General features: G+C 41.0%; 1 protein-coding gene across 8 annotated transcripts in view; it reads left to right on the top strand.

Annotated features, from left to right (window-relative positions):
* The window catches only part of LIMS1 (LIM zinc finger domain containing 1), a 71,359-nt gene that overhangs the window by 44,907 nt on the left and 2,871 nt on the right, over positions 1–23,581 (top strand). For 6 of the 8 annotated variants that reach the window (XM_017817423.1, XM_017817420.1, XM_017817421.1 and 3 more), the window contains exons 2-8: positions 9,637–9,796; positions 15,742–15,808; positions 17,646–17,766; positions 18,613–18,762; positions 19,925–20,075; positions 20,885–20,977; positions 22,385–22,433. In XM_017817423.1, coding sequence (XP_017672912.1) covers positions 9,641–9,796; positions 15,742–15,808; positions 17,646–17,766; positions 18,613–18,762; positions 19,925–20,075; positions 20,885–20,977; positions 22,385–22,433 — 787 coding nt within the window. In that variant the 5' untranslated portion in view covers positions 9,637–9,640. Of the gene's footprint in view, positions 1–7,036; positions 7,309–9,636; positions 9,797–15,741; positions 15,809–17,645; positions 17,767–18,612; positions 18,763–19,924; positions 20,076–20,884; positions 20,978–22,384; positions 22,434–23,581 lie in introns of those variants that run through there. The other 2 variants (XM_017817416.1, XM_017817417.1) reach the window with 1 other exon arrangement.

Raw genomic sequence — 23,581 nt, forward strand, 5'->3', positions numbered from 1 at the left:
AAAAAGACCAAATCGGCAGTGCTGGGGGAAACCCACCTGGGCTGCTGATATGTGGCAAGACGTCACTGCCAAGGTAAAGAAATTGGCTGCAAAAGCCCGTTATGTAGATGCACATGTACCCAAGAGTTGGGCTACTGAAGAACTTTGCAACAACGGACAGGTGGACCAAGCTGCCAAGATTGAAGTGTCTCAGGTGGATCTAGACCGAGTGAATTATCTCTGGCTTGGTGGGCCCATGACTACTCAGGTCATCAGGGAAGAGAGGCAACATACAGATGGGCTTGTGACTGAGGGGTGGACTTAACCATGGACACTATCTCCCAGGTTATCCATAGCTGAAACATGCACTGCAATCAAGCAGGCCAAGCAGGTGAAGCCTCTGTGGTGTTGTGGACAATGGTCGAAATACAAATATGGGAAGGCCTGGCAGATTGATTACATCACACTGCTGTAAACCCACCAAGGCAAGCGCTATGTGCCGACAATGGTGGAGACTACCACTGGATGGCTGGAGACGCACCCTGTGCCTCACATCACTATCCAGAATACCATCTTGGGCCTTGACAAGCAAGTCCTGTTGCAACATGGCACTCCAGAGGGAATTGAGTTGGACATCGGGACTGATTTCAAAAATAGCTCCATAGACATGTGGGCTAGAGAGCACAGGATTGAGTGGGTATATCATATTCCCTATCACGCACCAGCCTCTGGGAAAATTGAATGGGAGAGAAAAGCAAGCGGGGGAGTGGAGGGGTGGAGGTGACATTAAATTAATGCCATGACAGGGTGGAAACCGTTACTGTAAAAAAACTTGGTAATAGTAACCAAAACCTTCCCTTAGCAAAATGCACAGAAGTCTTGCTTCGCTTGAACTGCTGCTAAAATTCATTCCTGCTTGACAGGCCTGCTACCAGTATTGAGTAGCTACTAAGTGTAAAGTACAAGATGAAGACCTTCAGTTTGTATTACCCTAAATGTTAAGAACATCATAATAAAGTAAGAAAACAATGCTATTTTGTATTAGCTTTATTTGTTGATACATTACTCATCTTAGGAACATAAATGGCATCTGCTTTTTCTCTTGACTGTTGAATATTAGAGCCATTATTTAATTCTGGAGTGTTAACTGAAGATGGCTCAGCTGTCTGCCATCCTCTACTGATTTTAAAGCCTGGTGATGCTGTAGTGAATGTAAGAAGGGAAAAATAAAACCAAAACCTAGAGTGACTAATAATTGCAATTTAATATGTGTGCAAGAGAAGAGGAGCAGCTGAGGACATGTTTTCTTTAACACATTCTAGTTCTGCTCAAAACAAATTAATTCAGGAAATGAAGAACTTTGCAATTCCTTATATAGAATAGGAGCACAAACTAATGAAGGTGAGAAATAGTTATGTTACTAGAAGTGTAGAATAATAGTAATAAAATAATAATAAAAGATATGTGTGAAAGTGATGTGCTGGTTAGTAAAGCTGAGGGTCAGTCCTCAGCGTGGTGTCTCCAGTGGAAACGTAACTATAATAAGGATGTTGCTGTGAGCTGGGAAGCCTGGTGTTGCAGTTCTCTGCCTTACAAGAAGCTGCATGGACATACTGGAAGTCTCACCTGATAGGTGGTGTGTTATGTTGAGTCATAGTATTAATTATAGCTCCCAGATGAACCACTCAGGTCATGGTGTTCAGCTTATCAAAACATCAGTTGCACGCAGTGCAGGCAGGTGGCTCAGGTAGAATCAAAGCCTGGCATTTGCCTTTACACTAAGGATCAGTGGAGGGTTTTTGGTGGATTTCAGTGACAGATGGCATGAACTGAATATTGATGGTATGAAACTTACTCGAGATATAAGATACTGCAGCATTTTAGAGTCATAGAATCATTTAGGTTGGAAAAGACCTCTAAGATCATCGAGTCCAGTTGATAACCCAGCACTGCCAAATCCACCACTAAACTATGTCCCCAAGTGCCATATCTACACAACTTTTAAACACCTCTAGGAGTGGTGACTCCACTGCTTCCCTGGGTAGCCTGCTCCAATGCTTGATGCCCATTTCAGTGAGTAAATTTTTCCTAATGTACAATCTAAACCTCCCTTGATGCAATTTGAGGCCATTTCCTCTTGTCCTGTCACTTTTTTGGGGCATAGTGGGCCTGATCTTGTCTCTTTGGGCTTGAAAATATCATTCTTTTCAGGATGAGTGTCTCAGAGACATTTGATCTGCAGCCCATAGTACTGAGTAGCTAAAGTTTTTTCTTATTCTTAAACTGGAAATATAAATGTTGTTACAGGAACTGCATCAGTGTAAATGCATCTTTAAAATGTATAGAGTTGGAAGAATTTGGATACGATATATTTACCATACATTACAGTCAATTACACAGGGTGCAGATTTTAAGAATAACCAAGAGTACACTGTGTCTCATGCAACACATAGAAAGATCATGAGCTTCTCATACATGATACTATGTCTTTCTGTTGTTTTGTTTTTCCCATCTGCATAGGATTAAAAAAGTAGTAGTGGGGGAGGAAGAGATGATTGTTTTAAAGAGTACCAGTTGTTTTAAAGAGTACTCAGAGGAAGTCATTATTTGGTTACATAAAACATGGCTTCATTTGGTAAGGTTTGTAACCAGCAGTAAGAAAACACAATAGTTTTTTTGAAATATTACTTACAACAGGAAAGTCTTACACTCACATATTGCTCTCCCTTTCTACAAATTCCACCAGAGGCTGATTTTTCACTGTGCTTGAATGGATGGCAAAACATCGTGTGGGAAGGTGCTGCTTACCTGTCTATTCCAGTTATATTTACTTCCTTATGGAGAGATGGAATGTGAACCTTCTCTGTTTGTGGAGGCCAAAGCATTTTTTGGACATGTTTATACTAGAATAAACTTATATTGAAGTATATGAAACATCCAGAGTTACCTTTTTGTTTGCCCTATTTAAATGCCCACCACATAAGCTTAATTATGCTTTTTGTGGTGAAGACTAAAGGGTGAAACTTTTAGGAGCACTCAAAATTCACTGACTTTTTATTGCAGTGGTTTCAAGACAGCTTTCTGTCATTTTTAATAGAAACAGAAGTTAGAGCAGTGCTGGGTACATGTGAAAATCCTACCTGTAATGTGCACTTTTATTGTAGAAAAGATTTATACCTTCTTTCAAACTGTCTTAGGAGACCAACTTAACATGGAAAGTATTTTATTGCTTAAGAGATAAACAATTGCAGCAAGCAGAACCCAAGAGAGTTTTTAATCTCAATTAAAAAAAGACACAAAAGGTCAATTAGTGCTTTCAAATGTTGGTGCAGAAATCAGAGCAGCCACTGTGAGCCCACACATATTTTGCAGCCAGATTTCTGTTCTAGTAGTTCTGTATTTTGCGTGAGAGCCATTGCATAGCATCTGTTAATATATTGTTGAAATGAAATCACAGTCACACCTACCGACGGGGAAAGTGGAGGAAGACACTGTCATTACTCTTCCCCCTCCCCCGCACGTCCTGATGGGCCGTTTGGCCTCTCAACAGCACCGGTGATGCAGTGATATTTCACAGTGGCACAAGAGGGTTGCCAAGCAGCAGCTGCTTTTGCCAAGCACCTTGTTTGGAGCCGTGACTGCTCAGCATGTCTATTTGTGGCATGTAGTGAAATGCTCAGCGGGCCTGGCCAGCCACGAGCCTTCTCTGTAAGAGTCCCCATCTGCCTCTGGCAGCCACCAGCACAGGCAGCCAGATCTGCAAACTCCAGAGAAAGCAGGGTCGAGTGAGGTGGCAGTTATCCTTCAGCAATGATTAGGCAGCGTGGCTATTTTTGCTATTGTTTTCCAAAGCCCTTCTCCGTAACCACAGTAAGACACTTCTCCTTCATTTGTCTGCCATTTCTTTCAGCACCTTCCCTACCATGAATTTTGATTTCTGATAAAATCCTCAGTGTGCCAGGGAGGACTCTCTGTCTTATTCCTTCCTACATACCTTTTCCACTTAAACACTCAACTTCTCGCTTTTCTCCATAACATTGTGTCCTTAACAACAGGCTGGTAGGTTTTGTCCCAGATCCCTTGGGAAGCTGCTGCTGCAAATCAATGACCCCTTACATGCTTCTGACTCCCTGTGGATGGTTTCACCTCGGGGTAACCTAGAATTCTCTAATGAAAATTCAGTGCATTTTTAACTAAATATTTCAGATCTTGGCAGCATACCTCCTGCAAAATGACAGAAAAGAGAAAGATGGCCAGCTGCACTGGATTTGTGGATTACCAAACCTTCACAGTAGCAACTGTGTTTTCCACCAATAGCAGAAAGGCCCTTTTTAAACTCCTGTCCAACTCCTTTCTTGATTAATGGAAGGCACTGGGAGTCATTCCACCAGCAGCAAAGGTAATATGTCTGGAGAACCAGGCAGCTTATACTTATTGCACATATGGAGTTCTATTACCTTGTAGGACTGCCTCTTGGAAAAAAAACAGGAAAATTAAAACAGGATTTTAGGATGGACATCTTACTGCACTGACTCGCCATACTACTTGCGTTGCTACAGCCATGCAGAAGACTGCTCAGCAGCAGCTGAAGAAGCAAGCAAATATTTTCCTGTTGACAACAGAGGACACAAGGCAGCACAAGTGGCTTCCAGTTACCTGGGTCACATGTGGATTTCAGGTTACTGCAAGGACTGTAGAAGTCCACCAGGAGAAAAACAGCACTGTCTTGATTTGCAGCAGCAGCCTCCCAGCAGAATTGCAAGTGATCTGGGACAAAATACAGGAAAACAGTTGAGAAATTGTTGAGAAACAGTAATAAGGGGAAGAGACAGACCGACTTGCTGTTTCTTATCTTAGTGGCTTGGTACACCTACACTAATCCTGGATGAATCGGCATGTTTAGTCCATTGCAGTCTGTCTCGCTGGAGTTTTTTATACCCAAAGAAGCTTAGCACTGGCCTTTGCAGAAAATGTTTGAGAGGCAAGATGGAGAAGAAGAGCCAGCATCAGTATGCCTGCATATCTGTTGGCAAACACTGCTCGTTTTCACTGGTGCTCCAGTGGACGCAGAAACCTTTTGTTCCAGGACTGTTTCCTGCAGCGGTGCTCTGGCAAGATCTTTGTGGCCTACGGCTACAACCTGAGCATCTCTTGCCCCGTGGCAGATAAAAATAGGGCTTGAGCTGCAGCCAAGCTGTGTCAGTGGTATGGGTGCAGCCTCCTTAGCCTGTTACAGCTTGTAACTCTCGGTAGCTCTGATGCAGGATGCATAAGCACACCTAGAGATGGATAAATAAGCAGGGTCATGCTGCCTGGGTCCCACCTACCCAAGCAATAGCTTGCCCGGGGGTTGCTCCTTGTTGAGGGGAAGTGAAGGAAAGATGCCTGACCAAACCCATCCCACAAATTTGGCAGCAGCAGCAGTGTAGGGCTGTGTTGGCCAGGCTGTGGGAAGACAGCTACGTGCGAGCTCAGGCCTGCATGGAGAGGGGCGTGTGGGCTGCTGTACGCTGACTGAGCAATCTGTCCCAACCAGTGCTGAGAGATACAGCCAAAACGCATCATCAACCAGACCCTCAGTAGTAGGTCCTAGGAAGGTGAAGGTATATTAAGAAGTTTTAGCCTTGATTGGACCTTCTGTCATATCCTGTGACAGGACAAGAGGAAACGGCCTCAAGTTGTGCTGTGGGAGGTTTAGATTGGAGATTAGGACAAATTTCTTCATGGAAAGGGTTGTCAAGCACTGGAACAGACTGCCCAGGGAAGTGGTGGAGTCACCAACCCTGGAGGTATTTAAAAGGTGTGTACTCAGTGATCTTGAAGTCTTATCCAAAAATGATTGTTTGATTCTCTGATCTTCAAGTCCTAATTTCTCTGCTTGTTCCCTCTGCTCATCTCCTTGTCATCCTCTGCTTTCTCGTCCTCCTCCTCGAAGACTAGCAGATTCTTCAGATACCAAGGTATTGCGTGTCACGAGCACAAAGTGCATGTGGTTCTGCAGTTCAACTGATTACAAACAAGGCTGAGCCAGTCCAACGCCAGAGGTAGTTACTCAAGAGAGTTTTCCAAAAGCCTGCCTTTTCTGCAGTTAAAAGTTGTGGGAAACCAAGTATCCCACGTCTGCCACAAGCACTGTGCTTCAAGTAGGGAAAGCTTGCAGTAGTATAGTTATTAGCTAGAGATCTGCAGCTAATCAGCCCTGACTTCCCTAGTAAGTGGTGCACAACAGGTTTTTTAAATAGAATATGAACATAAAATAATTACAACATTAGGAGGGCATTCTGTGTTGAAGGAATAATTGTTTTTCATTCTTTCTTCCTAGTCTTGCTTTCTCAGTTCTTTAATATCCACAGTAAATTACTTCAGTAAATGTTCTTATGTGAAATTGATCTAAATGCAGCACATCACTGGAAATAAAGCTTTAGTTTTCCTCCTTCATATATTGCCCATTATAGCATATGTGGCAGTTTGGTTAGTGGCCTGTGAAGCACAACATAAATGTAACTATCCATCTGTACCTGTCCCTTCTCCAAAGTGCTGACACAAAGAAAGATGCCTATAGATGAATTCAGCGCATAGGACAGCAGAAGACACAAGCGAAACATTAAAGGCATTTTTTTCACCATAATTAATATACTGTAGCATTAAAGCAATATTTACCTAGTGACAGGATTCTTCTCTTTGTGCTTCCCACTGCTGGTTTGCCCATGATAAAATATTGTTTGAATCTACCTCCATTCCCCCCTCAGCAGAAAGTAGCTGTGGACAAGTTTGTTGGTGAACATATTTGCTCACATACGCTACTCACACCACAGCTCTCCTGGGCAGCTTCTGTCAGTAGCCAGCAGCAAAGACCCTTTCCAGCATCCGAGTTTACATGAGGGCCTAACAGGAAAATTTGCTCCTCTGTGCACAGCCAGCCTCAGTAAATCACAGTGTGACAGGCTCACCGCCCCGCCACTGAACTTTTAACTTGAAGCTCTAGCAGGGCACTGAGTAGCTCTGGCTACATGACACGGAACTGTGAAAGTAAATCACTTCGCTGGGAACAAGGGGAAGTCCAGCATACTGTTTTGCAGGCTTTGCCTACAGCTTCTTTGCAGTATAAGCATAGAATATATACACCCAGGAAGGCAATCAGAGAGAGATGGACTTCCAGCACAGAGCTCACCCGTACTCCATCCCAGAGGATGAAGAGGTTGCATACAAGGTTGCTCCTGATGCTTACAACTCTGCAGGAAATGAAGGAGAGAAACCAGTGTCAAAATTGCAACGTAGGCACAGTGAAATAAAACTCTACAAAGAGTTCTGTGACTTCTATGCAAAATTGTAAGTTCATTCTGTTCAGCTTTGGAGTGTAGCTGCAGTGACATTGCATGTGTATTGTACTTATGTATTTTATTATCTGAGATTTGTGCAAGCTGTTCTCTTACCCAACCTTTGCCACTGTTCTGCTTGAAACATTGCCAGGGGTAACTGTCAACTAAAATTGGAGTTGTTGCTTTAAATTTCATCATTAATTGCATCAGAAATTTTTATCAGCAGTTAAAATGGGGTTGGAATTTGTCAGGTAGTCTCTCTGCCTTCAGGTTGTTTGTGTGTTATCTTGGGCAAATGGATAAACTGCTTCATCAGTGCAGAAGTATTACATATATCACTGATTTTGCATATATATGTTTCAAAGTGAAGCACTTTTGTGTACTGAGGAGGAAAACTTACTGTTTTCATTTGATTTTGAACTTTGTTTCATGTTTTTGCTTGGGTTATACTTTATGGATGCCAGCGCTTAACATCCTTAGTGCTCGAGCACTGTTGAAGTGATGATGAAAGGTCCCAGTTTCTGTTGTGATTATTCCTTACTTAGATTGATAAAAAGGATGGGGAAGTTGACTGAGGTCTTCCTCCACAGAAAGCATATACAATCCATGGAGACCACTGGCAAGCTGTATACTTAATCACAGTTCGTATGTATAGTCACTGCAGTTTGTCCATAGGTCTGTCTGTTACATATGGGTGAGACCATCCTCCCCGTCTGATCTTCGAGTGAAATTTGCCCACTTTTGTTTCACTGGAACAGCAATGAATATTTTGATAGCAGTTACTGTTTTTCTCTTCTACAAAGATCTTCAGAGAGAGAAAAAAAAAGTGCCAGCTAATAATAACTGGTCAGATTTGACCTTGCATAGGGCTCTTCTGTGAGACAGTGTAAGAAATAGATAAAACACATTCCGTTTTGAACCACGTGCTAGGTGTTTGCTTGCTCCTTTGGATGGTGTGCACGGAATGAATTCAATTCCTATTGAACCTGGTGGGAGCCAAGAGGTCTTATCCCCTTGTGGGGATAAAAAGGAAGTCTTGGCATCTTGCAGAGGACTGAGGGCTCTGCACTTACAAGTACAGCATGACAGCTGTACCAAAATGTGTGCATGTGTGCATATGTGTTTAAAATAATGTCACTTGTCTAATAATCTTCCAAATAGATGTTCTGAGTCAGTGATTTTGTCAGCTGAGGTCAGATTGTAATGAAACTAGACCATTGCTCTATATTTGCTCTCTGCTATCACATGGTATTAGGGCAGAGAGGTGATCTTGAAAGGCATAGCTTTGAGAGTCTAGATATGAGTAATAAAATATTTGCAAAGGAAAAATCAAGAGAGCCTTTTCCTGGCCTTAATTAACTGAAACACAGCTGTAGTGTCTTCTGCAGATGTGGACATGAACCCAGTGAAGTAGCTAATTCCTCTAATGTTTTGCAACTACCACACTGCCGTTTTTTGGTTCTGTGCCTTTGAGAAGCAACCAAGGTTGCTATTTGAGTATATTTTTGCATCCCTGGTATGGGTTTATGACTTTGTGTTGGGCTGCATGTGGGTTGCCGTGGGGCAGCTGGAGCATTCCCATCCTCTAGCATGGCCCTGGAGTGGGCTGTGAGTTGGCACATTGTGAGCTGAGCTCTCTGAGATGAACCTTCACAAACCAATCAAAAATCCCATGACTTCAAAGTAAATTTGTAAAATGACCTCAAGCTACGCAGAGCTTGTATAAGGGATAATTGTTTACCTACTCTGATTGTTGTTAATATCTGCCAGACTAGATACTGCACACTCTTTCACATTGTTTATTTAGAGCTTTGAACTAAGGCTGTTACATATATATTTTAGAATTAGGAATTCTTCAGAATTAATCATTTATGTTTTCCTTTGTGGTGCTAGTCCTCAATTATTGTTAATATTTGCCCTTGTTTTCTGTAATTCTAATATATTTCATAATTTTCCCTTGTTTTCTGTAATTCTAATGTATTTAACAATTTTTATAGTACTTTGAATTGCCTGTCTTTTCGCATCATAAAAAGCCTGTAAATTTATAACAACATTTTTGTTGTAACAACATTTCTGTTTGGTTTTTTAATTAATTAGAGTTCATCATGAGGATTTTGTTTCTAAAGAGTTTAGGAGCAGGGAGAAGTGGTAGTTTTATTTCTGAGGGGATACTACAAGCCATGAAGTCCATCGAAAAACTTGTATTGAGCAGCCTTGCATTAGGCTGATGCAGTTTGGCCTTGGGGGGAAAAAAAAGACCTACAACCAGTGTTGTTGCCTATTTAAGCTAATTTTCTTTCTATTTCTTTTTGTGTTTGTTTTTTTTTTTTATTAACAGCAACATGGCGAACGCGCTTGCAAATGCCATCTGCGAGCGCTGCAGGGGTGGCTTTGCCCCTGCCGAGAAAATAGTCAACAGCAACGGTGAGCTGTACCACGAGCAGTGCTTCGTCTGTGCCCAGTGCTTTCAGCAGTTCCCTGAAGGGCTCTTCTACGAGGTAAGCGGGGCAGAGTGCCCCTCTCACCCCCAACCTTTGTCTTGTGCCTTCTTTCCCATACCAGGATTAGCTACAGGCAGATCCATGGCTTAGAAAGTCCCATGGCCAGAACTGGGCTCTGAAACGGTATGCCCAGTAAAGGGAGAAAAAAGCCAGGAAGCATTTCTATGCTAATTTGAAGGACAACAGTATGTATAACCTTATTTAAATATGGAGCCTAATGTTATCAAAGCTGAGAAAAAACTGCTGGAGATTCCTTTTTCAGTGCAGATTTTTTTCCCTGCAGTTTGTGAATCTGATGTATCATACCAAAAATACAGAGAAAGCATAATTCTTAGAGGAGAAAGTCATAGAGGGAAATCCCAGCATCCTGTGGGCCCTAGGAGGTTTATTGCTGACTTGAGTGAGGCCAGCTCGGCATGTGAAAAGAGATGACCTGTAAGTCAGCATGCTGAGATCAGGATGTATGTAGAAGCCAAACCAGGCAGGGCCTGTGTAGGGTCGACTCTAACACACCAGAGCATCTAAAATTACCAGTTCTTAACACACTTTCAAAGGTTAAAACCTGTTCCCGTTCACATTTCTCATCTCTAGGTCAATTGCCCTCAGCTCAGATGGGTATTTTGGTATCAGTGTTATTTTCTTTTACACTCCCCTATTATGGGGATTCAGGAGAAAATGCAGGTAAAAAGTGGCTTTATTGAAAGCTTTAGATTGGTTCATAAAATACAAAGTGATTGGTATAAGGAACAATATATGGCATGAGCTGGGGAATTAATGTCTGAGAGATAAGATCCCTGCTCAAGTAGCTTATAGTCCAACTTAGGGTAGCAGTTACAGGACTTAAGTCATACTATGATCTGAAAAAGCAGGTGAGCAGTGTTTTAAAAGCACAAGTTTGTGCTCTGACAGACAGTTGTGCTCCTTATGGCAAGAGCACAACAGTTTATCTTCCAAAGGATCATTTCTAACTTTACAGAGCCATGTTATGGGGTGATGAGGAGAGGCTGAGAGAGGAGTGTGAATAGGAAAAGAGACTGTCAAAAGGGATTCCTGGGGATTTGCTTTCTCTCGCCTTGTCAAAAGACTTTTCTGTGCGCCAGGGATAGTCTTGCAGAAATTGTGGTAAATGACTAATATTCCATAAGACATCAAAAGGTGAACTGCAAGGCAGAATTAATTAAATAAAAGCAGAAGAACAACCCCATGATATTAACACATTGATTTACAATTGTTAATATATACTGAGCTGCTGCCTGCTTGCAGGCACAGTAAAGAGTCCATCCTGGCGTGTTAAGACCTGAGGCAAACGTAAAGTGATACGGATGTTTCAAAACTAAAATATTTGTAATTGTGTTAAAACTGTCTTAAACCAATAAAATGTATTTTCTCTAAATAGTGAGTACTTTATTCATACTTTTTCTGACTCAAAAAGCAATGAGACATTCCAGGGACTTCTTTCAGAATGTTGAATAGTCTTTTGTTAAAGATAAGTTTGAGGAAATTGTGCTCTAGGCAGCCTGTGTCTCCTAGGGGATGGACAAGGACTGCAGTGGAAGGAAAGTCTTACTTTTGGGCCTAGGTCAGGAACATTACAAACTCCCTGTTGCTCTGGGTGCTTCTAGGTGGCCATACCTGAATCTGTAGCAGAGGCAAGGATCTTAGATATATTGGATGTAAGCGTTTTCCTTCCTATTGCTACCTTGTTACCATTCATATTCATGACAATTGGTCTTTGAGCAGTCTTACTGAAACATGCTGCTCTCAAAGACAGTAAGTCAGAAGTGAGTGCCAATAGATTATCCTGGGAATGAAAATATCACCATGTACTAAATGTGAGTTGGTTAATGTTGCTACAGGTTTTTTCAGGCTGGATAGCCTGAGAAATGTTATGTAGAAAGTGGAAAGTTTCAGTTAAGCATAGACACTTCTTGCCACAACTGTTACAAAAGTAAAATAACATCAGATAGGCTGAGGGAGCTAGGCCTGTTCAGACTCAAGAAGAGGCAACTGAGAAGTAGTAGTATACTATTATCAGTGTATATAATTATCTGAAGGGAAGGTGTCAAGAGGATGGAGCCAGGCTCTTCTCAGTGGTGTCAAGCAATAGGAGAGGAGGCAACAGAGAGAAATTGATGCACAAGAAGTTCCATCTGATCATAAAGAAAAACTTCTTTAGTGTGCGGGTGACCACACACTGGAACAGATTGCCCAGAGATGTTGTTGAGTCTCCCTCACTGGAGATATTCAAGAACTGTCTGGACACAGTCCTGTGCAATGTGCTCTAGGCTGACCCTGCTTAATCAGGAGGTTGGACCAGATGACCCACTGTGGTCCCTTCCAACCTTGCCTATTCTGTGAGAAGAAGGGACAGCCCTAAGCAGGCAAAAGGTGGGCTTAGGTTGACCATTGCTCAGGAGTGGCTGACAGTGCTCTGAGGACTTGAGATAATCTGTATCACTGTCAAGAAAAAATGAGTGGAGAAGACAGGCATAAAGGGTGTCTTCCTCAGATTGCCTTAATGCAGTCTTCAAGAAGATGGATGTGTTTGCAGGTGTGGCCAGGTAATGTGTCTTTCTGAACATGTTCCCCATGGGTAGACGTGGGCATTGTTGGTTGCCCAGCATGAGTTTGTGTTTATTCTGTGCCTGGTTTAGCTAAGCTAGTGTTTCTTGGAAATGATTTCTAGCTCTTAGCAATTGGGAAGGCAAATATTGTTACCCTGCCTATTACAAGACTTGCAGAGTTCCTCCAGTTAGTCATTAAGCTGCTTATCACATTTGCCGTCAAACGCTGCCATGATAAGCTTTCACACTGTGTTCCATGGGTGGGGGTTGAACTGGTCAGAGAGATGCAGGTCTCCTTTGCTGTGGGACATGTCTCCAGGCTGCCTTGCAGGAACCCTGATCAGCACAGCTTGCTGTGGTCTGGCACTGGAGCCAAGTCACTTGCTGGCACAAGTGGTACCACACCAGAGCAGTGCCCCTCCACCGCTTGGAGTCAGCACAGCATAGCAGGAGTTTTGTAGATGTCCTCATGAACCTATGTTAGAAATGGTAATTTGGATTTCTGAGAACTGTATGCCTAATATTGCACAGAAACTGTGGGTTTAGGACCTGCAAGGGTATAATTGTGTTCCAGTTTGCTCAGCAGCATCATTTTAGCAAGTTTTCTTATGCACTCGACCTAAACAAAGATTAGCACAAGCACATGCCAGCAGAATTTCCAAACTTGCTCTGCTCTGGTGTCAGGTGTGAAGTGGTAGCAATTCTGGTCTACTTTTACTCCACCACCTGGGAGATGTGTATTCCCTAGAGCAGCTGCTGCAGAGTCTCAGTGCAGGTAGCACTGCAGGTAGCAGTACAGACAGCTTGAGTGGAGACCTTCAGTCGCAGCTGGCAGTGCACTCAGAGGGGCAGGGTGGCCCTACTGTAATCAGTCAGTGGGCATTTCCTCCAACCCACATTACTCTCAGGTCATAGAATGGCTCCTTCCTTCTGGAGGTTGCCCATGTCTCCCACTGGGGAGTGTGGACACCTCACCTTCAGACGGGGGAGGTTAGATGAGAGAAGTTGTACCTCTGGTCTGGGGGTTTGTTTAGAGCCTTGTGCTGTTTGTTTTCAGAAGCATCCTAGCCTGCACTGTACTGTGCTGAGGTGGAGGAGAGGGAAGGGCTTAGAGAGGTGCTTCCCAGAACAGAAGAAATACAGCAAAATCTTTATGGACTACTCACAACAGCCATAATTGGGAAATATATATTACTATTATTGTTGTTGTTGTTTTATCATAATAACGAATAATATGGAATAGCATGTGACTTTTGTCTCTTGAGAGGAGGTTTCTTTCAGTTCGGTTCTTTTTTCTAAAATGTTTGTAATAACCTTTAAGAAGATTAAAGGAAGGTGCAGTTGCAATGCGCTTGTCAGATTTGTTTCTATTCCAGTTGCACCTTGTGTGTTTTCCTAAAAGTAAGAGTGTTTTCCTACCAGAAACTACCTTAGAGAGAGAATCTTTAAAGACTCAGGTTTTGTACATGTCTTTCCACTGAGTTAGCTAAAAACATGCAGATAAGCTGGTGGCTGTGTAACAGTGAGATGTTCTATGCAGAGCCATTTAACTCATGGACCTCCAGCATACAACAGTGAAACTATCTTGCTTTTGAAATATGTGCCGTGAGATTTGTTACAGAAACTCAAGGCTTTCTCTGATGGATAACTGCTAGGTCATCTACAAGAGCAGCACAAATGAGTCAAGAAGATTGAAAATACAAACAAGACTGAATGGGAACCAACCTACCTGATATAAACCAAACGGGAAGAAAACCTGTTTGGTCTGTCCAGATCAACATGTGGTGGCTTTAAAATCCTAGCAAACCTAAGCATCCCCCATTGGACCACCTGTTTACACAGAACAGGAAGCTTTTGAATTTTTTTCAGTTTGAAAAGGATTTTATCTGGCAGGAAGCAAGCACAATTCACAATGAACAAATAATTTCCATTACTCCTTGAGAAAGTAATAATCCTCTGCTTCTCAATTACTATTTTTTTAAAAAGCTGAAATTAAAAAAAATAATCTGTTTTACAGTATTACACTGAAATAGCACTTGATAAATTCCTAGCAGAGACTTCTGAAAGAGTCTGTACTGAGCTCGTGTCTTTCTGTTCCTAATAGGTGCAATTCAGGTTGGGCAGAGGAGTTTTCTAATCTCAAGTACCCAGTGACTTTGAGAGTGTTCCACTAGATCCCCACCCTGCCAGTTGCAAGAGTATTTATTATATTTATATTGTATTTGATCCTTGCAATTACATAGTATAAAACAGGTAATCTTGAAACACATTGCTGTATTTTCTGTCCAGGCACAAAAACTTACTTTGTGGGTAGTATTTTATGCTATTTATTTTGTTTTGTATTAGGCACAGTAAAATAAAAGGAGCGAGGTTTCCTGCTGTCCTCATTTTTCCACTGTTTTAAACTGAGACATTCAAATCCAAACATTTTACAGTATACCTAATATTGTCTATCTGGTTTTGACACGCCAGTTGGCATTCATATCTGGTAATGGTGGTGCCTGAAGGTATCTAAACATTTTCCTTCATCTCAGCACATACTTGCCTACATGTTTTTACATATTCTTTGGCTAAGCTACTAATGCAGTGCTGTTGAATTTTTTTTAATTCCATATGAGTTTTTTTATATGAGAGCTTGAACTGTAGCTGAACTCATCTAGCCTGTGATAAAATTCAGATCCAAGTCCAAATCCCTTAAGATCAGATCCCAATTTAATCTGATCGATGTAGTGAACTTTGTTCCTTAATATTTGGACTGATTATCTTAAGGGTCTTTTCCAACCTAAATGATTTCTATGATTCTATGAAATAAGCATCACAAAGGAAAAGGCTTATTTTGCTTCATGTTTTGGCTGTACTGCTCTATAAAGTCAAAGATTTCTGTCCCTGGATGTTCTTCCTCTCCCTACCCCCATCGTACTTACTGCCTCCAGTATGCTGGGTCATTCTTGCAGGAAATGTAGAGTCAGGAAGACATCAAATGGGTTCAGGGAAAATGCTTTCCCTCTCCCACTGCCCAAGGGTTTTTGTTAGCTAATTTCCTGCTCAGAATGTGCTCTGTTGCATCAGAGTTTCAGCAGTCCATCAAAATTCAGAATTCAGATGTCTCTTGTGATATAAATTGATGACGGAAGATGCCTTAGACCCTTGGCAGCATTGGAGGAATGGTGTGCTATTAACACTACATGCTAACTAGTAGATGAATAAAGATAGGTGGATGTAATGCCTAGCACCTATGGTGCTAGGTCTGGTTTTTTTTGTGCAGCCCCTCGTGTTTTACTACCTAATTGTATCTGGAAACACACCAGGGTGTTACAGTATTTATGTTAAGAGCGTGTTCCTCATTCCTCTAACACTCAGATCTTTTTCCATTTTCAGTTTGAAGGGAGGAAGTACTGCGAACATGATTTTCAAATGCTTTTTGCCCCTTGCTGCCATCAATGTGGTAAGTTTTAAATCAAGGTGAACCACTTGATCACAAATGGGAGTATCACTGGGGGAAGAAAGGCAACCCCTTGTGTGTGTTCTCAGGGAAGTGGCCCTGTGAACTTGCAGAATGTACTAGACTTCAGAGAATTTGGGGAGCTGCTTTTTCTAAAGGTCAGCAAACAACAGTATTTTTTAAAAAAAGTTTGCATTATTTGAGTAAGTAGTTTAGCTGTTGAGTCAGTGATCCAATGAGCAGACCATTCATAAATTTCTGATTATATACACCATTCATGACTCTTGATTACATATCTCTGTATTTCTGCATATGCTCATATTTGGCCCTTCTCATGTATCTGAAACCCTGCAACGAGGCTTTGTCATCTGCTTTGACTGTTGTAACCCACCTGTGCTGTCCTACTCCACAGAAGCTGGGACAATCATCATTAGCTGGTGATATAATCAAGTGATGGTCAGCTGGGCCCCTGTTGATTTTATTGAAACAAATACCTTTAGGGCTTCAGCATCTAATGTCCACCCTATGTAATTTTGAGGGCTGCTTTTTTTATTTGCCACTGTTAATGCAAATGCTTGTGCGCCTACTGTGCTATAATCATTTGCATGTTTTCTTTTTTCCCCTGTGTGTGACGTATTTTGCTGGGGCATGGCTGGGAAGTCATTATTGGACTATTGCTTAAACCAGTCTGGAAGCTCTTGTGTTTCTATGGCACCCTGGCAAGGCAGTATGGCTTTCACTTATCTCAGTGAGGCCTTTCCTTGTGTGGAGGGAGGGGTTGAACACCAAGGGAGGGGGAAGCAGATGTTAAAGAACTTTGCATTTAAAGACGTGAACAAGCAGGGAAAGAGGAAGAAGTGGGTTGGCAGTGATTCCTGAGGAGCTACACTCCCTATCTCCAGGATTTCTCCTGCCCAGCCGACACACCTCCCCCTTCTGTCCTGGCTCCATGTAGTGCCAACTCCCTTAAAACCTCATCAAGGTTCTGCACAGAGCTGGGCTTTCCCACTGCTTGTACTTAGTAAGCAGAGCCACAATCAATGGGACTGTTGTCACAGTGACACGTCAAGCATTCCTGACATTTCTGGAGTCCATCAGGTTTTGTTCCTAGATGTTCCTTTGTTACCTGCCTGATCCCTCCCCTTTGAGGCGAGTTGTTCTCCAAAGCTATGACTCAGCCTCCCACGGCCCTGGGAAGCTGAGCTCCCAAACACAATTTAGGCCGAGCCTTTATACCGCTCAGGGGCCTTGGCTACACCCAGAGGGTTAGAAGCTGTGTGTGTGTGTGCAGCGTCACTGCAGCTTTGCATTTGGACTCCATGGGAGTTTTTTTTTTGCAGGAGGTCCACAGCCACCCAAGCTCAGTGCTATTGTGCTTTGAGTATAGAGCCCCATCAAGGCTTGGTCCTAGTGGAGTAGAAACCACTGCTATGTACATGACAAGTTGTCATCTTAAAGAAAAGAAGGAGAAGGATGATTAGGACACAAGAAAACCATATTATATGAAGTACTCCATAAATTTCTTAACAGCTTGAGAACAGATAAGTAAAAACAGGGAAGAGACTGAAAAAAGATTATTGCAGAGAGAAGGTGGAGTGTGCATGAAAAGGACTTGTGTGTAAAGAGCAGAATGTTCTCCATCAGCAAGGGCATCTTCTTCTGACCCATAGCAAAAAACAATGAAAAAACCCAAATTACAGAGTTTGGAATCAGAACCATGATACTGCAAGCAATGTGTCCTACCAGATTTTGGGGAGAGGAAACGGATGATGATGTCATTGCAGTGCTTTTAACTTTGTCTACAATGGTATTTTATATCCTGGTGTTGTGTTTCTTACAGGTGAGTTCATTATTGGTCGTGTTATTAAAGCCATGAACAATAGCTGGCATCCAGAGTGCTTCTGCTGCGATATCTGCCAAGTAGTATTGGCTGATATTGGATTTGTCAAGAATGCTGGCAGGTAGATCTCCACTCTTCCTTTTATTAACTGGTCATAAATTAACTAATAGGGGGGACTGAGAGATTTTGGTTCCTGAAGCTTTCCAGCTCAGATGGAGCAACTGAAGCATCTTCTGTGGGAAGAGATCTAAGAGTGCATCACAAAACTAAGAATGGGTACCTTAAAATATTAACATTGTACCTATTTCAACAGTAGGTTTCTTGGCAAACATGCTCTCTACCCAGTGACATTTTGGGGCCATTGTTATATGTCAAAAGAGGGAAGAAATTCAGATACAGAAGTACTGTCTTTATTTTTTTTAAAAAACATTTTTACTTTCTTTTTCCAACGGGCTCTCCAATTTTGGTCTAGTTTGGCATCTTATTTATTAATATTCCTTTATGTTCAGTGGGACCCTTCATGGAGTCGGATATTTTTACCAGCTATGATCAGAAGAATGTTTTACAGGTGAATTCTATGGCCATTGCCTTCATATGTATAATATAACATACAGAATTATCTACAGAATTACGATTTGTGTAGTCATCCAGCTTCCAATCTAAATTTCTAAGATTTTGAAAGTAAAACATTCAGCAACAACAATCTATAGCAAACTTTGTTTTCTGTGTTTCAACATAGCTTAAACTCAGCTGAAGAAATGATACTCCTGTGGAGATGGAAAATAAAATTATCACCCTGAACTTAGGAGATAATTTTGCTGCTCTGAACTTGGTTTGCCTAGCAAAGAAATTGTTTTAAAGATTACATTCCCCCCCAAAAAGGACTGATTGAAATGAAGTTTTGATAGATTTTTGCAGTGTAGTACTTGGTACTAGTACTTACCTCTCTTTTTTTATGTTGTTTCAGACATCTCTGCCGTCCTTGCCATAACAGGGAAAAAGCCAGAGGCCTGGGAAAGTACATTTGCCAGAAGTGTCATGCCATTATTGATGAACAGCCTCTCATATTCAAAAATGACCCTTATCACCCTGATCATTTCAACTGTGCAAACTGCGGGTAACTTGAGTTCTGCAAAGGAAAACAGGAAAATGCTGGGCTTATTTGATTCATGGATTTACATCTTAAAGTGAAAACTTGTCCTGTACAGCTGGCAAGAGGGAATGGGGTTTGGATGTCTTGTGGCCAAATGTGTGTTACTGCTTTTGGCATGGTAGCATTTGAACAACAGCTGAACTGTTGGGGAGTAAAGAAAGATTGGACTCTGCAGGACAAGGTGGTACCTTACAAAATACAAAGTATGGACATAGATACAGTTTCTGTAGCAGCAAAATGATAGTTCTTTATTCTGCTAGGAGAAGAAGAAAAATGGTCCTCTTTTCCTGCCTGAGTTACTATCTTTCCTACGTTATTTCTTTTTAGTTGAGTAGTATGCAAACTTTGTTCTCTCTTTTTAAAGGCTATCCTTTTTAGGAGCTTTCTCCCACCTCATTTTGTCAGCTTCTGCTGCTGCAGCATGTGAAACTGCACATTTCTACATCCTGCACTGATGCACGGACCATGGGGCACTGTAGGACATAGCATGGATTCTTAGTTGTTTCTTTCTGGTGCAAAGGAAGCTACTATTTCAGTGCCATAGCAAAGGCCGATTTGAATAACAATATGTAATGTTCTGTCAGTGGCAACCAGTTGAGAGTATTAGTGGTTATGGTCACTTTTAAGGTTTATCTGTTCTCAGTATCTAACCATGCAATTTACTGAAAAGTAGAGTGTATGAGATTCTGCAATTGGAAATGAATAAACCTAGCTCGTTTGGGTCTGTAGTTTTCTTTCAAGGAAAAAGTGTACCTCGACATAGAGGACTACATTTACTTTCAGCTACAGTTATGCAAATCTGAAATAAACTGGTAATGAGTGCCAGTATATGAACCAAACATCTGCAGCTTTCACACGCACATTTGTGCTGCGTAAGCAGAATGACAATAGTTCAGTAGCTGTTTCCAAGAGACTTAGTGCACCTCGCTCAGCAGCCTGTTCTCAGTTTACTGTGATCAGTCTTGAACTCTGTTGAACTATGTTATATTTGATGCTGCCGCATTACTGTAGTATAAATATAATTTCTAAACAAATGCTAAAAATTATTTTTTTTTTCATAAACTCTCAAGAGTTGACATCATTCAGTGCCTTCATTCATGCTCTCAATTCATTAATTTCTGAATAGGAAGGAACTTACTGCTGATGCTCGTGAGCTGAAGGGAGAACTTTACTGCTTACCCTGCCATGATAAAATGGGTGTCCCTATCTGTGGGGCATGTAGAAGACCAATTGAAGGCCGTGTGGTGAATGCTATGGGAAAACAATGGCATGTGGAGGTAAATATCAGATGATACATAATGTCTTTTACAAATGTAAACATTAACATTTATCGTTAAAAAATCTGTGATTTTGCTGATCAGTTTCAATGACAGGATTATCGAAGTTTGCAACAAGAATTATAGATACTTTCTCTGAATCCCTTTTCAGCTTTATTGTGGCTAGTCTTCCACTGTGGAATAGGAGTAATTTCCTATCTTACAGAGAGCTTTGACTGTGAAACTAAGATCAGTAATCAAAGGAAGCATGGTGAGGTCCTTACAAAAGAAAATTTCAGAGTGCAAAATCGTGCATGTACGATCTGTGGTAATCATGTTACTGAGCATCATAATACCCTTAGGTGTTCCATAGTCACCTGCCATATACATATCTCTTTTAACAGTTCATGTGAGAGTTCTTATTTCAAGGCCATCTACAAGATTGAGTTCCACATCTTCCATTTAGTTTAGAAATATAAACAGTTTGTTCTTTCTGTTGTTTGGAAAATCTCCTCTAGGAAACGCTTCCTTCACAAGAGTGTAATGATGGTGCAGATTATTTAATAAGTCCTAATTCTGTTCATTGATAAAAAAATGAGAATCCTTTGCTTGATTTTTTTTTTTTGTAACTTCTGGATTGAAATTTTGAAGACATTAAAAGAAATATTATTTTAGTGGTCTAAATGTAGTTTAACTTTGCTTTTGGAGATGGCACAGCTAGCTCAGTAGACTTCAGTCATGTTCAGTAGTGGACTTGGTTGGTTTGCTTTCCAGAAAAAATAACATTACTTCCAAAAAATAAAAAAAATTATGTGTCATTTTCTTGGTAGCATTTTGTTTGTGCAAAATGTGAAAAACCATTCCTGGGTCATCGTCATTATGAGAGAAAGGGCTTGGCGTATTGTGAAACTCACTACAATCAGGTAAGGTTGCATATTTTTAAAAATGCCATTAATTGGTAAACTCACAAATTGATTTTATTAGAGATGTAAAACATGGACATTCTTCTGTTTTGTTGAAGGCACCTGTGGGTATAATGCCAATTAGGAGATGTTCTGTTGCAGTTAATTTATACAGATTTCTCTATTCATCATTCTTGCATAGAGAAAGAAACCTGCAGGTATTTCACAGGACAATCAGTATCAAGATGTTCTTCAAGCTTAGTCTACTTAAGTAGAGCTGTTACAGGCTTTTAGATGCCTGTGAGATCAGAACAACTAATGACACCCAGTCTTTCCAAGAAGTTAAAGAAGATTTGCCACTCAGTAACTGCAGTTGAAGACGAGGCTATAGTGAGTAGCCTGGGTTTTCCTACTGCTGTTAACTTAAGATGACTGTATGGTCACATAGCTGCATCACCCCCTCAGTCATTAAGTTGATGAAGACCTCGAAGACTTAAATTTGTCAGAAGACACCACCTAGTGACCACTTGCATTTATACAGAAGTTATATATTGCAGTTCCCTCTCTCCCCCTGGTTGTGGAGTCCAGCACCAGGATGTACAGACCTTTTTTATTTGGAAGCCATATCTGCGTTGTGTCACATTCACCTCCTTGCTTACATAAACACAAGAGTAGGGGTTACATCGGGGAGTTGTAAGGCACCTACTAATTACAGAGGGAGTCTTAATTTGTCGGTGGTGGAGGGCAGATGATTGTTGCTGGCTTACTTGTAGACTATAAATGCCATGATGTTAGTAAGTAATAGTGTTGCAGCTGTGATGGGGCAAATACATATACCAGACAAGAGCTGTATGTAGAGTGGATGTCTTTTACTAGGTTAATTACTGCAGTTAGAAAAAAATACACGAAATTTTGGGCACTTCTTCATTGTTATATTATGGACAAATGTTAAGCCTGGAAAAAGAATGAATAATTTTTGTCCTAAAGTTTCCTTTTCATTTTTTTTAAACTAAAAATAATGTTTCCTTACAGTTTTTGCCAGAAACAGCAATATGTCATTCTAATCATGCGTGTAAGTCCAGATGTTCAATTATTTGGTTAGTAACAGTGTGTATGTGACACCAACTGCTGTATTTCAAATGTTCAGGATTAGAGAAATGTTAAAACAAAACAAAATCTGATTTACAGAGGATCAAATAAAGGTAAACAAATGTGTATCTTAAATATTATAAAGACCTTTTGTGATAAGATGATGCAAAATGTACTTGGAAAACCAAACCAGACTTGCCAGCATTCTCCTTATTTTACTGGAACAAATAGGAAAGCAACTGTGCCCATCAGCTGAAATATAGTTATTTTGTTAGTTTGAGAAGTTACCCTCGATAAAATCATCACATTAAAAATCCCTTACTTCTCTTTCCTCTTCAGCTATTTGGTGATGTTTGTTTCCATTGCAACCGTGTGATTGAAGGAGATGGTAAGCACTTTTCTAACTGTTTCCTTAATGTTCTTTTCTGATGGAAGTTCTCTTTAAAAGTGACACTAAGGGGAAAACAGCCCTGTGTTGAGTACTTGATTGTTCTCATTAAAAAAAACCAGCCATTCTCTTGATCAGTAATTAAATTAGAGCTAATTAGTCAGAGACCAAATGGTAAGAAAACCTTGTAGCAAGCATTTCATGATGGTAGAAGACCACCCAGTGGCTGAAGAGAACCATGAAACCCCTTAGTGACATGTAAAGGCCAGGAATGCTGGAAGATGGTCAGGAGTGGCTTCCTGCCCCACCAGCTTCAAAAAGAACACATGCAAGGGAGAGAATGACCACACAGACATCTCCTCAAAGGAGGATCATGAACCAAATTTGAAAAAATATTTAGATACCGAAAGATGTAGGTGGGCACTTTTAGGAATTTTTTTAAAGTGCCTTATTCCCATTATGCCAGTGGGTCCTGGAGATATTTACCTATCTATCATAGGCACCTGTCTTTTGAAAATCTAGGCTGATGATAATGTCACAAAACCAGGAATGATAATACTTGGAAATATGTGTCCTGTAAAGGCAGAACTGATAGTGATTTGTTTGTTTTGTTATTTGATTGGGGGTTTTGGGTTTTTTTTTGGGGGGGGTGGTTTTGAGAGACTTTTTGGGTAACCAGCTCTGATAAAATGCCAAAAGCGAATTATTCTGCCTGAAATAATGCGACATTATGTGCCTATTTACCCCTGCACAAAGTAAATACTATAATACCAATGCTAGCCTCACCTAAGCTGAAGCCATTAGCAAAGTAGGAGGAAGCCTCTAACGTGCAAAACGAGACATATACTCATTTATAGTCATGTAACTATAGGATAAGACATACATTCCAGAGATGTGCTTTCCACACATTTTCTGGACTGGACTATAACTACAGAATGACAATCCAAAATGCTTTAAAGGAAACAGAGTCCTCCTTTTCATTAAAATTCTACTAGAATGAGCAGAACTGGAACTTGTCGGAGGACTACTACTTTGTATGATTGCAAGCTTTCACTATATAATCTGACACCTATAGTGTATGTTTTGGTCTCTGAACTGAACAGAATATAGTACTGAACAGAATATAGTAATTTCTTTATTTTCAATGT

This window comes from Lepidothrix coronata, unplaced genomic scaffold (genome assembly GCF_001604755.1).
Source record: "Lepidothrix coronata isolate B3197 unplaced genomic scaffold, Lepidothrix_coronata-1.0 Scaffold60, whole genome shotgun sequence".
In the NCBI taxonomy this organism is placed as follows: Eukaryota; Metazoa; Chordata; class Aves; order Passeriformes; family Pipridae; genus Lepidothrix; species Lepidothrix coronata.